At 38.1% G+C, this 16,508-nt stretch overlaps 1 protein-coding gene across 1 annotated transcript; it reads left to right on the top strand.

Annotated features, from left to right (window-relative positions):
* tbc1d12a (TBC1 domain family, member 12a) lies at window positions 1-16,034 on the top strand. The gene is made up of 13 exons (XM_059520245.1): window positions 1-1,475; window positions 6,175-6,301; window positions 7,543-7,664; window positions 9,278-9,360; window positions 9,879-9,996; window positions 10,091-10,197; window positions 10,377-10,457; window positions 11,171-11,265; window positions 11,391-11,462; window positions 11,539-11,667; window positions 11,996-12,105; window positions 12,492-12,750; window positions 14,521-16,034. The coding sequence occupies exons 1-13, from the start codon at window positions 373-375 to the stop codon at window positions 14,605-14,607; spliced, it is 2,493 nt and encodes an 830-aa protein (XP_059376228.1). The 5' UTR covers window positions 1-372; the 3' UTR covers window positions 14,608-16,034.
* Window positions 16,035-16,508: the final 474 nt, after the last annotated feature.

Here is a 16,508-nt window from a genome sequence, read left to right as displayed (position 1 = left end):
TTTGTAAACGCAGAGTGCCCTGCAGTAGCTCCAACTGTCCGGTGGATGTCGCGTAAACTCCTGGAAATCAAGTTCCACTTCCAACCTTTTGCTTGGAAGAGACACGCCGACACCACATTCAAAATGGCCTCTATAAGCAACTGGGCTGGACGTGGGTCAAAATGTGCATAAACAACACCGAGCCGTGGCTTTACCCTCCGTCCTCAACGCTTACAGGCTTCGGAGGTGCGATGTCATGAATGTACTGGACTGGCAGAATCGGCGGGGAACATAAGATGAGAGCTTGTTTTGCAGACAGCCCAGCCGAACCGGGGCGCCGCCGCTGCAGCAGGGCTTCATCTGCCTTTCTTAACCGTCGACAACTCCAGTGAGATGGAAAGAGTGGAGGATGCTGCTGATGAGCCGGGACTCGCACCCTCCATCGATGTCAACGACAACCGGGAGGAGTACAAAGCACGCATTTGTGGTTCAGACACCGAAAGCGCTCGGGAAAGTTCTATTTACAGTTCGGTTTATGCGAATCCGGGCGGTGCTAGACTGCCGTTTCTCTCCCCGGAGGTGGTGGTGGGGTGCACAGCCGGAGTATTAAACGGGTTTCCCGGGAAGCTGGAGGTGGATATGGTGTGTCCGGATGGAGAGGGGGGAACCCGGTCCGGTCCGGATCGAGTTACAGGGACTTCCGAAGCTGAGAGCTTAAATAAACCCGACAAAGGCTATTTAAATTCACAACTGAGGTCTGCAGTGTCAATTATTGGTAAAAACTCGCCGGATATGAAGATGCCTAATGGAGATGTTACCCTTGAGCACATGGATCATGATCAGACTCATTTAACGTGTTTGGATTATGCAGAAGGATTCAACAGGAATGTGCCTGGTTTGGACAGAGGTGTGAAAGTGGGTAATGGGGGTTTTTTGATTGTGAACAGTTATGATACCCTGTCTCAAGTCCCCTTCAGAGCCTTGGGTGGCCGTCCTGTGCCAGAAAGCCGTGTCTTTGTTCATCAAAGCGATGGTGTCCTGTCCACGGGGAGGTCATGTGAAAGGATCAATCGTGCAAGCGCTGAGAGCTCAGAGGAGGCCCGGCCTTGTGACCAGGATCCTGCAGACACCCTGTCAGACCTCAGTGCCAAGCTGTCCCTGTCTCCCCAGGCAGAAAATACCAGCGATTACACAGAGACCGACCCGAGCCCAGAGGAGGATTTCAGCGACACAGGCCCTCCTCCACTCAGGCCCCAGAACCTCCGGACTAACCCCGGTCACACAGTCTCCCTCAGCTGTGATGCCACTCCTCTGAGCCCCGGGGATGATGGGTATTTTGGAGCAGAGGGCGGTGTGGATGAATGTCTCAGCTCTGTGAAGGCATTCAAGGGCAGCCGGAGGCAGAGTGCTCCAGACAGGGTCGCAGCTGACACTGATCCCTCATCTGACCAGACACTTGGCACTAAGAGACACGGTATTGCTGAGTTTCTGACCAGGTAAAGCCTGATGAGTGCAACCTTTTTACTTTTGCCTCATTCAGATGTCTACAAACAGTTTCAGCTTTCCGTTATTTTTTTTTTTACATTTATATACACTATCATTTATATATACTATCATTTGGTCACCAAGGCTGCATTTATTTGACCAAAATACAGTAAAAACAACAATATCTCAAAATATTATTACAATTACAAATAATGGTTTTATAATTGAATATATTAAATTTTTTTATTTATTCCTGTTATTTTCAGCAGCAATTATGCCAGTCTTCAGTGTCACATGATCCTTCAGAAATTATTTTAATATGCTGATTTGATGCTCAAAAAACATTTCTTATTATTATCAATGTTGAAAATTTGTTGAAAATGTTATGTTATCAGTCATTACATCAATTATTGGGGCTACTCAATATGTGTGAGAGAGAAAACTAACCCCACAGATTTACACAATCACCGACTAATTCCTTAAAGCTTTTTCTTGAATCATCATTGCATTTTATTTTCAGATGTTGCCTATATGTGTTTTTTAAAGTGTTATCTGTGAGGAAGCGCTTTACTGTTTTAGAGCAAAAGTCACACTGTTGCTCGCATGATCAGGTAATGAATGATGAGTAACAACAGGTGCTTTGACCGCCCCTCACTTGTGGCTTCTTTCTTCATAGGCATGCTTCACAGAAGCTCTGAAGTGTGCTGTTTACTTTGAACACACTCCTTGTGTTATGTGTTATGTTTGATGAAAAGAAGCCGCTTTGCTTTATCAAAGTCAAATAACTTTTTGTCATCTCAGACTTACATGAAGACAAAATGCTGCATCGGAACCAAACTGCAAGACATCAGACTAGGGCTGGATGATTAATCGAAAAGTAATCAAAACCGAAATTCAGAACCTCTAACCGACTTAATTTTCCCATGTCGGTTATTTAGATTTTTTAATCCTGTTAATACTTCTCCCTTAAAAGCATACTAGCACGTGTGTAGCCACATGACTCTGCTCCATCCAGTCACTGGCATATAAGCAAAACATGGAGGTGAGCGCCGGTTCAACACATAGTGATGGCACGCGAGCGGTGAGCCTTGCGTCTTCACTAAACTTTGTCAGTTTTATGGTTTGGACATTCAAGCGATTAGACCGTCGGATGTGTATTATTATTTCGTGCTCCATGTTCGCGAACACTCATATAAACAGTAGCTGTGAAGATCGCGCACACAGAGGAATGCAAAAACAGTTGTCAGCGCTGTCCTGTGATTTATTACTAAAGTAGCTTAGAATCTCAAAACTTATTATACCATATTTTTCTACTTTTGAAGGAACTAGGCTATTTACAACCCACAGCTTCACAATAATATAGTATGACTAATTCACACACGCAATCACTCGTACTGGTACTGTGCTAATTTATCTTTATCTGATCTTTATTTATCTCTTAAACCGAGCAATAATCTATAAGAAGTGTTACGAACATAGATAAAATAACTGCTGATAGTGAGCTATGATCGTTCTTTCAATAGAAAAAAATATCCCACCTTTAATAGTCAATCTCAACCGTCTGGCTGAGGCCAGTCTAAAATGACGCTCAGTTGACTATGGAAAGCCAAGTGGACCAGAAAACGCATGCTTTTCAACGCCGTATTAATTTTAAAACGCCGTTTTCATAACGCCGCCAGGCATTAAATAAGCGCCGTTACGCGATAAGTTAGCGCCAGATGCCACCACGCGTTAAAATAACGCCACATGCCGACAGACGTTATGTTAACGCGACACGCCACTTAAGATGCAGATTTATTTACAAATCTACGTGGACACACCTCTAATGGCTACAAGGACTCTACGGCAAGCAGAGCATCCAGTTTGCAAGAGCGCGAAGATGGCAAGGATAGCCCTTACAATTATACATATAGCTTTTGTCTCATAAAGTTATCACCCCAGGCACGAATGAGTGAAAATTTGGAAATGATTTTATTTAACAGTTAAATTATATATATTTATTTATAAACATAAACTGAAATGATAATCATAGCTGAATTAAGCAGAACTGCGGAGAACCCCCCCCCCCCCCCCCCTAAAAATAGACTTATGGGAGTCCCCCCTGATATTTTGAAGTAGCATCAACAACAAAGGCAAATCTGAAAATAAAAATAATAATAATGCTGTTAGGATAGTAAATAAGATTAAACAGAAGGAGTATGGGGATTGAATGAAGGCAGTAAATGTTTATTGGTTCACCTCAGATCGTGAAAGCAGACTGCAGTATTGTCATTCATCATAACAAACAGTGTAGAGAGGGCTCCCTCAGAAGAAATCCTGCAGGCGCCCCTGAACATATGGGCTTAAATTTCAGGAACACTTAATTTGCTCTATTTCTTAAAAACAAATTCAAACAAAGTCACAGCTGATCGCGGTGCATCTCCAAACAAACACACAGCTGTTTCTGAACAACGTTTTTGAATGAATCTGCATTTTTGAACAAATCTAGCGAGTAAATGATTTACCCATCACCAACTCACAAAGAGAGTCATTTGCTTTGTTCTTAAATGAATGAACGAATCGATTAAATAAATGATTCATTTATAAGGCAGTGACATGCTGCCACCTACTGTCGGTTTCAGTTTCTTTTGAAAGTATAAATGAGTCATTTAAATCGTTTAATATTTCCATTTTCAAAACTTTATATTTTAAACATTAATTTCATTACATGGTTCTTATGAAATACATCAATGCCACCTCTAAGTCTTCTCATAAAGTCTGTATAATCCTTAATGCAACAGCAGAGTTCTATACCTTGCAAAGCTGAAATGTTGATGCTGATTTCATTTGACTGGTAACTTATTCTTCTGGATTGTATTTTACTAATTTAATAAAAATGAGATGGAAAATGGGATCAAAAAGGTAAAAAAAAAAAAAAAAAATCAAATATTGCCCTAAAAATTTATTTATGTTCCTAAACAAAAAAATAATAAAAAAAAGAAAATGTAAGTATAGAGGCCTTGATACTGTAACGTTACCTTTTAAAAAAACTAATTGCAAACGTTTATGCAAAGTGTATTATGTTCAAATCATGCAATACTGTACCACTAAATAAGAAAGGTTTTGAGGGCAAAGCTAATCAGGCCAATGAGAGACAATAATCAATCAAATTTTTTATTAAATCATTCTTTCATTTCACTAATCGATCTTTTTTATTTTTTTTTTATTTTTTATTTTTAAACACAAAGGTGTCATTAATGATGCTTACATTATAGCATGTGCAAATTCACAAACAAAGTATATATAATTTGGCCAAAATTACAGGTACCTATATTAATATTCAAGAATGAATAAATGTATTTAAATGTAAATTTATAATTAAATACATCCAAAAGGTCAGGACTTGCCATACATTTCCTTATTTATTTAACTATTGTAATTATTTAAAAATTTGGACTTATTTGTGTCATTCGATTAACTATATTCCCTATATCTATATTTGTAATTGCTTTATTGTAAAATAAATCAGGTATCTACTTTTGAGTATGATTTCAGTTTATCGTATGTTATTGTGTTTTTAAAAAGGAAGAAAAAGTACCCTCAGAAGATTTTTTAGAGCCTAATTGTGTTAAATGTGAAAAAGCAAACAAAATGTAGCTTTAAATATTAATATTTAATTTAGAATTACACATGCTATACTTTTGTTACAGAAGCTGGATCTGAATCATTGGGTTGAGTAAATGTAAATAAACAGAATTTCTATTTTTGTGAACTATGAGGGCAAAAAAACAAAACAGAAACAAAATAATCGTTCATTAATCGTAATCGAGGTCAAATGTTCAATTAATTGAGGTTTTGATTTTAGGCCATAATCGTCCAGCCCTACATCAGACTGCATATCTCAATTGTTTCCGTTATGTTTGGGTTGAAATTTGCCTTATTGCACCAGTAATGTAATACCAGAGTTCAGAGCGAGTCCTCTACCCAGGAGCTTTGGTCTCTACAAAGACCTTCATAGACTTTAGTATGGAAAAAACCCACACACACTCTCTGAGGAATTTTAATGTCAGCTTTTATGAGTTGGGCTTCATGGTCTTCTGCTGCTGAGACCTTGTTTCTGCTCACTCCGTATCTTCAGTTCCCTTTTTTTTTTTTTTACAGGATATAAACTTCTCCTTTCCAGCTGTACCATGCCATATCATCCTTTGTCACACTTTCTCTTTGTCCATCTCCCTCACTGTTATGTCTGTCATTCTATCCATCTCTCTCAGGACAGTATTGACCTACCTCAATGGTTTAATTATGTAATTAAAACGGCATAAGATCGATTGTCTCCTCAGAAAGCATGTTCAGAGATTTAATGTGGTCATCTCCACAGCAGGGCCTGCTCATTATCTGTGTGTTTGTGTAAATGGCACCTGTGACTGTGACTCACGGTTTATTTGCAGAATGCTGGTGTTGCCGTATCACCAAGAACACTTTAAAATCTGCTGTATTAAGTGTATTAACTCTGCCGGGCCGTCCAAGATCTCAATTCCCTATAGAAATAGTCTGAACTTAATGAGTTTAATGGTTGTCGTATTTTGGCCTCTTTATATCAAAGGCTACAAAGACTTATTAAACTGTTTGAGAATCTCTATCCTTTATTCTAATGAAATTAGATTATGTGGAGTATGTTTTTAAATAGTGACTATTTTGGTCTCTCTTCCTATCTGTCTTCTATCTTCAAAGGAATTTGTTTTCCTGGAAGCCCAAAGAGTCAAGGGCAGCAGCATCCCACAGTGCTCCAGGATGGAAGCTGTTTGGGAAAATTCCACTGCGGGACATCCCTCCTAAAGACTGTAAAACCATACAACAGGTAAGAGCGGTGGTGAAATATTTAGTAACATTTCAGCAGCCATTACTCTAGTTTTCAGTGACACAGGATCCTCAGAAATCATTGTAATATGTTCATTTGGTACTCAAAAATATTATGAATGTTGAAAAGTTTCATATGTTGTATCTACTTAAGATAGTCCAATGGTTTGCTTCGGGTTAATAGTTTTGTGGAAACTGTAATATATTGGTTATAAAAATAGAAAGTTTGAAAGAACAACATTTATTTGAAATACAATTTTTTTGTAATGTTATGAATGTTTCTACTGTCACTTGTTGATCACTATATTGCATCCTAGTTAAGTAAAAGTATATATATTTTTTATTTACAAAATTGTACTGACCCCAAACCTTTACATATTTATTACACACACGCAAACATATATATAAATTAACATAATTTTCCTATTTGGGTGGGCATTTATAATGTGTTTAGATTATGTATAACCCAAGAAACAGTACTGCTATTTCCATGACTAGAAACACTGAAGTTCATAACCTTATTTGTGCAAAGAAAAGATGGCAAGGGAAGGCAGTTTTTGCAGAAGAGAGTTAGGAAGAGGGCGAGAAAGCAAAAAAGAAAGAGGAGGAAGAGAAACCAAGAATGACAGAGTAAGTGAAATAAAGAAGGATTGAGTATACCGCTGGAAACTCTGCGTCATCTTGTGTGTCAGCCAGAAGAGACAAGTGTGTGTGGGGCAAGCGTGGGCTTTGTGTGTGTGCGTGCATGCAGCTGTCTTTACTCTTCCTCTTCAGTAAGTGATGACTGAGCCCGTGTTGTTTTCAGCTCTGGATTTGCGCTCAATTCACCCTCCACACTCTGCAGGTGTCTCTCTGTATTCCAGTGAGAGAGACACCTCCGATAAACTCACACATGAAGGCTTGTGTCTTACAAATCTTAAAGCTTTTTTCAGATACTCCTATCCTTAAAGGATTTTTTTTTTACTTGTTTCAAAATACATATAAAAAACGTTCAGTTAACAGCATTCTTACTGACCTTCTCTGTGTAATTATTATATCATTTTACCTTTTAACATCATGGCCACAAATCTGGCAATACTTTACATAGAAAGTGCTGTTGACACAACAGTGTCTTCGGGCCTTTCACTCGTAGCATGTGGGAATCTCATGATGGAATTCTTTCTCCTCCAGATACATGTGGCAGCTGAGAAATTGTAGACCCAGATCTGCTGTAATGACTTCTCTTCTTTCGTTTTTTTTAAGGAGTATGAGTCCAGGGTGGGACCCGCCACAGGACCACCCCCTCACCCTCAGCCAACGAGACGCAAGAATTTGGAGTTTGAGCCTTTATCCACCACTGCTCTCATTCTGGAAGACAGACCTGCGTAAGTGTGAAACATGAACTACAGCTCCTCAAGTGCTGCGCAAGCTTCCATTTAATCAAATATTTACCCAAATTCCCTGGGCACTGCTGGTGAAACACAAGCCGTCATACCAAATGTGTGCATATAAACCTGAAGAGCAGATTTTGTTACAACATTCTTATAATGTGTAGCAGAAGAGTATTTGCTTTGCTTATTTGTTAATAATTGAAAACTGGCTTTTTGTATAGTTGTGTAACCCAGCAGATTTCACACCTGAGTGAGATTGCTTTTTATCTGATTGTAACTTGTAACTTGTGGATTGAAACAAGCTGAAATGTAGTTGGTTTGCATTCCAGATAACATGCTTACAGAGAAGAAATGATTCTAAACCAAATATGTACCACATATTCAGGATTGGGGGAACCAAATGTAATAATTTTATTAATAATAGAAATAATAATGTTTTAACATTCAACATTACTATTCCGAATATTGACTTAAAGGTGCTGTATGTATTCTTGATACCAAGTGGTTGAACTAGGTATTGCAGTCCAAATTCAAAATATTGAGAGGGTTTTTTTTCGCAAGGCCCTCCTCCTCAGACTTGATGCATGCAGGTTGCCAGATTGACTAAACCAACAAAAATGAGCGTACTTGACGATGAATTAAATGAAATAGGCAGTGTTTTCCGCCAACTGTCAACCCAGGGTGCCAAAATACAATTGAGTAAACTGGCAGTGGGTGGGTTTCACAAACCAAAACAGAGGCAGACATTCCGCCCCGGGATGCACATTTTCGAAGGAGAATGAATGTAGCGTTGTTTATCAGATAAACAAGTATGTTAACTTAACATGTTTCTGCATATAATGGTATTTTTATGTTTTAGTAGAGTCAAAAACTAACATACAGCACCTTTAACGGTGGTTATGTCCCTGCTCTGAAGGCACTGTCCAAAGAAAAGTACAAAGAACTTCATCCACAGAGTGAATTCAGTCCTCTGAAGGACCATACACTTTCCTCATGAACCATGTCTGCTTTAATCTTTATATCATTCCTCTGACTTAAGGATTTGGCCTAAATTTAAAACCCCAAAACAACAAACATTCTGGAGTTGTACCAATGAAAACATGGATAAATCCTTTCTGAAATCTTGAAGGTGTAGCAGAAATTTGTAGTTATTTATAACAGACGGTCAGTTTGTTAATCTGTAAAGCAGAGATTATCCCTTTTAGCTTCAGGCAGCACATTTGTTTTTGTGATTAGGTTGAAGCTGAGGTATTTTATTTAATGTTAAAATACTTTAATGAGTGATACATCAACATTGGCTCAAAGTTTGGGGCAGGGATATTGATTTGCTCTACTAACAGCAGACAGAAAGTGTTCATAAAACTCACTATTACAAATCATTACTTGTGTAATTTTGTTCAGTCATGCTAGTGGTACAGAAATTACACACTTTCTGTTTCAAATAATTGATTATTGTTTGGTCAAATAAAAGCAGCCTCGGTGAGCATAAGAGACTTCTTTCAATAACACATGAAAAAATCTCACTGACCCCAAACTTTAACAGTCGTGTATAATTGGGTGAAGGGTTTTTATGTTTGTGCAGTTTTAAAGAGTTCTTGTATTTTTAGGGACCTGCCTGCTAAATCAGAAGAGGAATCTCAGAGACACAGACAGGAATACAGTGAGATGGTTGCAGGGGCCAAGAGAAGGGGTGAGTAACGTGTCTCTTTGTGCACACACAGTTTGGGCATTTGCAATGATAATGACATTTAAAAGTGCTCTAAGCGATGCCGGGAGTCGTAACTTCTTGTTGATGTTCAAATTGTTGTCAAACAAAACGGAGGCTAGCTAGACCCTCCCTCCTCCTCATCCGTGCACTAACCCCCCAAACCCCACCCCCAAATCTTTCTTGTCGGTTATTGGCTGGAACAGTTTGTTATGTTTTGTGGTGCAGGTGAGCCCAGTTTGTTTTTCTTGTTGTTTGTGGAGCCTGTGGTGTCTAGAGAGACCCCGTTTTTTTACAGTGTGTTCAGGGGACAAGCAGCTAGCGGATAGTAAGGAGATGTTTGCTGGATGTGACAAAAAATGTTTTGGCCTAAAAAATGTGTGACACCACTTAGAGCACCTTTAACACTTGATCTGATGACCGTACACCCCTGTATTTCAGCACAGCTGCCCCTCTCACTGCCAATCCAAACACACACAAACAATTAATCTTCTTTTGATTAGAGATGAAAGAGGCACAGAAGAAAAAACGTCAAATGAAGGAGCGATACCGACAGGAGGACAACATCGCCAATGCCATGGTGATCTGGAACACTGAAGTCCTGCCTAATTGGGAAAGCATGTAAGTGTCCCATCCATATATGCACAAAAAGTGTTTTTTTTTTATTGATGTCTTTTAATGCCTTGTAATGATGGGTTCTGTTGCCATGACAAAGGCGTAACACACGGCGTGTACGAGAACTTTGGTGGCAGGGCGTCCCGCCCAGTGTCCGTGGGAAGGTCTGGAGCCTCGCCATCGGGAATGAGCTTAACATCACCCCAGGTAACTGACAACTGCTGCACTCCTCACATTTGGTTAGTCTCGATCATCTATGGCCCTCTGCGTACCATCAATCTGACACAAGCAAACACAGATTGTGTCCAGATGAACTGTGTTGACAAAGAAGCAGCTGTTGCTTTTGTCACAGCAATTGTGTGTGTGTGTGTGTGTGTGTGTTTTAGAACTGTATGAGATCTTCCTGTCCAGAGCCAAAGAGAAGTGGAGGAGCTTCAGTGAGACGAGTTCAGTCAATGAAAATGAAGGTCTGTTTGTTCTTTTTGACCTATCTGCAAACTAAACTACATTAAAGAATGACGTAACTAAACAATTCTGTCTTTGAAAGTGAAAGTGAGGAGAGATTGAGAGTGTTTACATTGTCAGTATGTGTCGATGGTGTCAAATACATTGCTTCCATCAGCAGCTTCCTGAATTACATCACATGAAATCAATAAACCAGATAAGAACTTTACTTATCTACTCTGACATGTGACTGGAAGATACGAAGAATATTTACAACCTATCCATGATAATTCTGCTGTAAACGAAGTGAATACTGTAGAGATTTTAATATGCTCTTTGAGAGCCATTACAACATTTTGCATCCTTTCTCATAACAGTTTTAATAATGTCTCTGATTTAACCTTTAGTAGCAGTTTAGACTATTTAAAGTGCTTTAGAAAACCAGTCAAAACTCTTAACTCACTTTAAAATACTTCCACAAAAATATTAAGCAGCACAACTGTTTTCAACCTTGATAAAACAAATCACATTGGCTATTTCTTTTCTCTGGCTGGGAGAAAAAAATGATGTATTACCCTTACATTTATTCATTTTGCAGGTGCTTTTGTCCAAAGCAAAAAAAAAAAACACATTCTTTAAGCTATTTCAGAGCAAATCCATAAAATTAGATTTTTTTTTTAGCTCTGTCAGCCAGCTGTAGCCTGACTGATGACTTTATCTGGTTTTAATTGATTAGATTGTGGTGTGTCACTGGCAGACAGAGAGTCGAGTCTGGATTTAATCAAGCTGGATATTTCCAGAACTTTCCCCTCTCTCTACATATTCCAGAAGGTAAGAACAGGTGCTTTGGTACTGCCATTATTATTTTTTGGCTATTTTAATTTTGTTTCCATCATGACTAATTTGTTCCTCTCTCTCTCTCTCTCTCTCTCTCTCTCTCGCTCTCTTTCCATCAGGATGGACCTTATCATGATATATTGCACAGTGTGTTGGGGGCATACACCTGTTACAGACCTGATGTAGGCTATGTAAGTACCATCCTGGATCATATCAGTTCAGAGATGTTCTTCATCGAGAGTTTGATGTGTATGTGGCGTGTTTTAGGTTCAGGGGATGTCGTTCATTGCTGCTGTTCTAATTCTGAATTTGGAGGCAGCCGATGCCTTCATTGCCTTTGCCAACCTCCTTAACAAACCATGCCAGATGGCCTTCTTCAGGGTGGACCATGACCTGGTACACACACACACACACACACACACACACACACACACACACTCTCTTCATCAAACACTTATTATAGTAGACCTTGTACAAAACTTACATTTCCTCTAAAAAGAGAGAGAGCGTTGTGTCTGCGTTTGCAGTCAGCATTTATTCCAACCATCTGTTGACCCACCTATAGAGATTTCGTTTGCCAGGCAAACTCCGAGAAAAACAACTCGAAAGTCACATTCTGCTGCCGAACATTCCTTTTATCTTACACACTCAGTGCTGTGCTTTTGATTGTGCTTGTTTAAGTTGGAGTTATACTTTGTACCGAAGTCCTATTTTTTTTTCTTAGATGCTGAAGTATTTTGCAGCGTTTGAGGTGTTTTTTGAGGAGAACCTTCCCAAACTATTCCAGCACTTTCAGAACAACAGCTTGACGCCTGACTTTTACCTCATAGACTGGTAAATCTGCTCTAAATATCTCTTTTCCTGTTGTTTGTTCGTTCCTCTCCTCTGCGTTTTTTTTCCTTGTTTTGAAATCAGAGAGGAGAGCTTCATTAGCAGTTTTCCTGCAGTAGCTCTTTATCGCCCTCTAGGGCTGCTTTTATGTTCTGTTTTATGTTATTAAATGCTGTCTTTAAAAAGACATTCAAACAAGTCATTTAAAAATTAATTTAAAAAGTGTGAATATCTTTTCTCAAAATGTAATATCTTGTTTTCCAATATTTCTTCCTCAAAACTGTGAATGGTTAATGGAACCTTTTAATAATTATTAAGTTCCCACCTGCAGAGAAACAGAGCATCTGAGCAAACTTCTCTCTTGCGACTTATTTCTGTCCTTCTCTCAGGATCTTCACTCTGTACAGCAAGTCATTACCGCTGGACGTGGCATGTCGTGTCTGGGATGTGTTTTGCCGAGATGGAGAGGAGGCGTTATTCCGGACAGGACTGGGAATTCTGAGGCTGTACCAGGATGTTCTATTGCAGATGGATTTCATCCATAGTGCACAGTTCCTTTCCCGGCTGCCTGAAAACACTCCTGCACACACACTCTTCTCCTGCATCGCAAACACACAGATGATCAGTAACAACCGCCGGTGGAACCAGGTCAGAAATACACACATTTACAACTGTGAGACAGTTGATTTTTAATCAAATATTAGGGCTGCAACAACTAATCAATAAAATCGATAAAATTGTTAACTGTCAGAAATTATTTTGCTTAACCCGTTTAATCACAAATTTTTCCCAGACATAAAATATATCCAAATGATGTGTCATTAGTAACCCTTTGAAATAATCAATAATTGTTTTTGTTTTTTTGGGGGGAAAGTGTGTGAAATATTGTTTTATGTAAGGTCACAAGTGTTGACCGGTGGGATTAATGTGTGTACTGAAATAACATATTTTTGCAGTCAAAACAATTGTTTGATATCTTAGCCCAGCTATTTTAAACTGTTTGTTCATATTCTATGGTTACTATTATGCTTAAAAAAAACTAATCCAACATTGCTAGGAACACTGAGATAAAAAAAAATAAAAATTGCTACTTTATTTGTAAAATATAACATAACATGTTTATATTAATGCTTAGAGTATTACAACATTTTTGTAACATTTGAATTTTTAATTTAGTGCTCTATTTTGTCATTGCAATATATTTTTTTGTCATTTTCACTATCAACTGCAATTGGATTTATATTGTACACCGTACCTAAGTACACTGTTATCCCACCGGTCACTATTGTGACCATTAACATGTTTACTCATATATGAGTACATTTTTACTAAATATATGTGAATGCATATATTAATACTAGACACACTAAAGATCATGTGTCCCGAAAATCTTTGTCATATATTTATGTTAAGACACTTTACTAGCCTTTAGTTTTGGAGCTTTGATGCAGCCGTCATCTTCTCAAGGTGCAAACAGGAAATAAGCTGCTCTGGTCATGTGACAATTTGCACTTATCATGTGAAAGTGCACATATTTAAATGAGACCCTTTATTTTTTGTGCATTAAAACATCTGTCAATAAGGTTTTTAGAGCTTTATAAGTGAAAACCTTTTATTACTGTCACTATTGTGACCGGTGGGATTAAACAGGTTAATATATGGGTGTAGGAGCGCATGATGGTCACGAGACAAAAAAAAAACCTTCCTGCGGCAGCCCCCAGTCAGTTTGTGCCCTAGGCAACTGCAGTAAGAGGAGACTGACTCTGATCAAAGTGCATGCGACACGTGTTCCTGCAGAGCATTACTGTGATTTTATTCGTCTTTAGTATCTTTATTTTCATTTTTGATCTAGAGATTTAAACTATATACACTATATAGCCTACAGTGATTAACAAATGTATTAAAACAAATGTATTTAAGGTTTTAGAATTACTTTTTTTTGACTGTTTCCTAAAATATTTGTTTTGTCTTATGACAGGTATATTATAAATTAAGCACTGTATGTTTTCATAGCATTCTGTTGGCACATTTGTTTTAAGGACATTGGGCAGAATGTGGAATAGTGTGTTTTTGACAGCAAAATTAAAATAGGGGGTTTAATCTGATTAATCGAAAAAATAAATATCAGCCAACTAATCAATTATCAAAATAATCGTTAGTTGCAGCCCTATTAAATATAAATATTGAGATTGAGAAGTTTTTCACTTTGGTTTTGATTATAATTTTAAGCAACGTAATTGAAATTTAAATGATCATTTGGTCAATGGTAAACAAAAAACATGTTAAAGGTTTTGTTAAGGCATGTTAAAATTGATCCAAGTCTGTTTTAATGTGATCTTCATAAAGAAAATGCTTATTTTAATCCAAATGAATGACATAAAGCAGTCTAAACTTCTTCTCCCCCCCCCCCTCCTGCAGGTCTTTTCTGCTCTGATGAAAGATGGACTCAGAGAAACTGAGAAAAGCAGCAGCAGCAGCAGCAACAGTCCTGCCTTAAGAAGCTAACAGCTGTGACTCTGTCCCAGAGGAAGTGATGGCGGTCATCACTCAGCACTTTGACCTCTGCAGTGTGCCTGAGGGAAGCTCAGAATCAGCCTTGGTGTGCTGATTGTCCTTTTTGAAGGATCTCCTAATGAACCCGTGTCATGTGGAAGGGACATTTCTTCACTTGCGCTCGCAAGCGTGTTTACGCGTGTGTTTGTGTAAGAATGAGCCCGAGAATAAGAGAAATGTGAGTCAGGTGACTGTATAATGTGCCAACTTTGTCAATGTTACTTTTGTAATGTTGTGACTATAAGAAAACAAATTAATCATAATTGTTCTCACACACACACACACACACACACACACAGAGGTCAGTGCCACATTATTTGACCACTCCTTTGGTTGACGTGAATCAGCGGTAGGCCCTCTGTCCCACACACATACAACTTGCAGTAGCCTTTCATTAGCACATACCAAATCTGTCGTTAATGTGTTTAAGCTGTTTTTCTCCATTTATCTGAATTCAGCCTGTTTGCTAACACATCACTGACAGCAGGTATAGAGCCATTGAACTCCATCCTCAGTATGTCCCAAAAACACACAGACCTAGACCCAAAATACATAAAAGAGCATATAACGATTTCTATAAACAGGTGCTGTCGGGAAATGTATGCTTCGCTATAATTGGCTATATTAATTTTAATAAAAGGTTTAAACACACTTATATAACACATGTACACACACTAACCAACCAGCGGCAAACAAGAGTTCAGCTTTTAGCTTTTGCACCTTCTACTACACTCCAAATGAATGAACTTTGACACTTCCTGTTGTTGTTTTTATTTAATGTCTTTTTTGTTTATTTTATTTAAGGTTAGTTTCCCTTACATCATTTTTTTTTATCTTCCTCACTGTTGAACAGTTTTCTTATGTGACAGCTGTTAATGTATGTTTCTGGTGTGAGGGCTCTAGCGTAGATGTGGAAAAATACCAGTATTTGGAGACCTGCTCTGCTGTCTTCCTGTCTTTTTTTTCTTTTTTTACAACATCTTGTAAAATTTAATGTTGCTTAGAAGTTTATTAGAAGGTGCAAACCAGACCTGGGGTCAGTATGTCTTTGAAGAGTGCCATTTCCAGATCATTGGAAAATGTATTTTAAAGTTTGCTGCTTGAGGGGATGTTTATGGACCACTGTGCCCCAAAGTCATTGTTTAAAACATTAAATATAATGAAATACTGCTAATGAAAAAAAATGATCTTGCTAGCTTTGTACACAAGGCATTTTTTGCATTTCACTGTACTGCTTTCCCATCATTTTTCAGGGTAAACTTGCACTGGACATATGTTTTTTTTTCTTTTTTCATGTCTAGCATCTTTTGTAAAAGATGATAGCATTTTTAAAGAGTTGGATTACATCACTGGCTCACTAATGGATCCTCTGCATTGAATGGGTGCCATCAAAATGAGTCAAAGCTGATAAAAGCATCACAATAATCTGAGTCATTAAATATATTAGTTAAGGAAAAGCAGTGGTTGTAAGAAACAAATCCATCATTAAGGTGTTTTAACTTTGAACCTTAACTTTAAATATTCTGGATAGAGGACTCTCATTTTGGCTAGACAGCATTGGTTTGAGCCTTGATTTGCTACTAGCTGTTATGGTATTAAAGGAAGGGGAGGTATTACTCTAGATAACATTTTAGAAAACTGGATCATGTAGAGAGTCATCAATTTTTGGTCTTTTTTTTCATAAGAGAAAAACACTTAAACGGATAGCAGCTGAAAATTATTTTTGTTTGCATATATTGTCTTAAAGCCACAAAAATTCATCAAACACTGGACATCAAGCCAATTCAACAACAAACTATAATTATTGAAATTGGACCTTTTTGTAATATCAACCTGGCATTAACTTGAGGTTT

This window comes from Carassius carassius, chromosome 32, assembly GCF_963082965.1.
Source record: "Carassius carassius chromosome 32, fCarCar2.1, whole genome shotgun sequence".
In the NCBI taxonomy this organism is placed as follows: Eukaryota; Metazoa; Chordata; class Actinopteri; order Cypriniformes; family Cyprinidae; genus Carassius; species Carassius carassius.
The sequence above is the reverse complement of the archived record's forward strand: the minus strand, read 5'-3'. Positions and strand labels throughout refer to the sequence as shown.

Bases quoted from the DNA above. Each gene is read 5' to 3' on its own strand.
- tbc1d12a (XM_059520245.1), top strand. From the start codon at position 373: ATGGAAAGAGTGGAGGATGCTGCTGATGAGCCGGGACTCGCACCCTCC. The intron at 1,476-6,174 runs GTAAAGCCTGAT...CTATCTTCAAAG, and splicing joins ATTGCTGAGTTTCTGACCAG to GAATTTGTTTTCCTGGAAGC. The intron at 6,302-7,542 runs GTAAGAGCGGTG...GTTTTTTTTAAG, and splicing joins ACTGTAAAACCATACAACAG to GAGTATGAGTCCAGGGTGGG.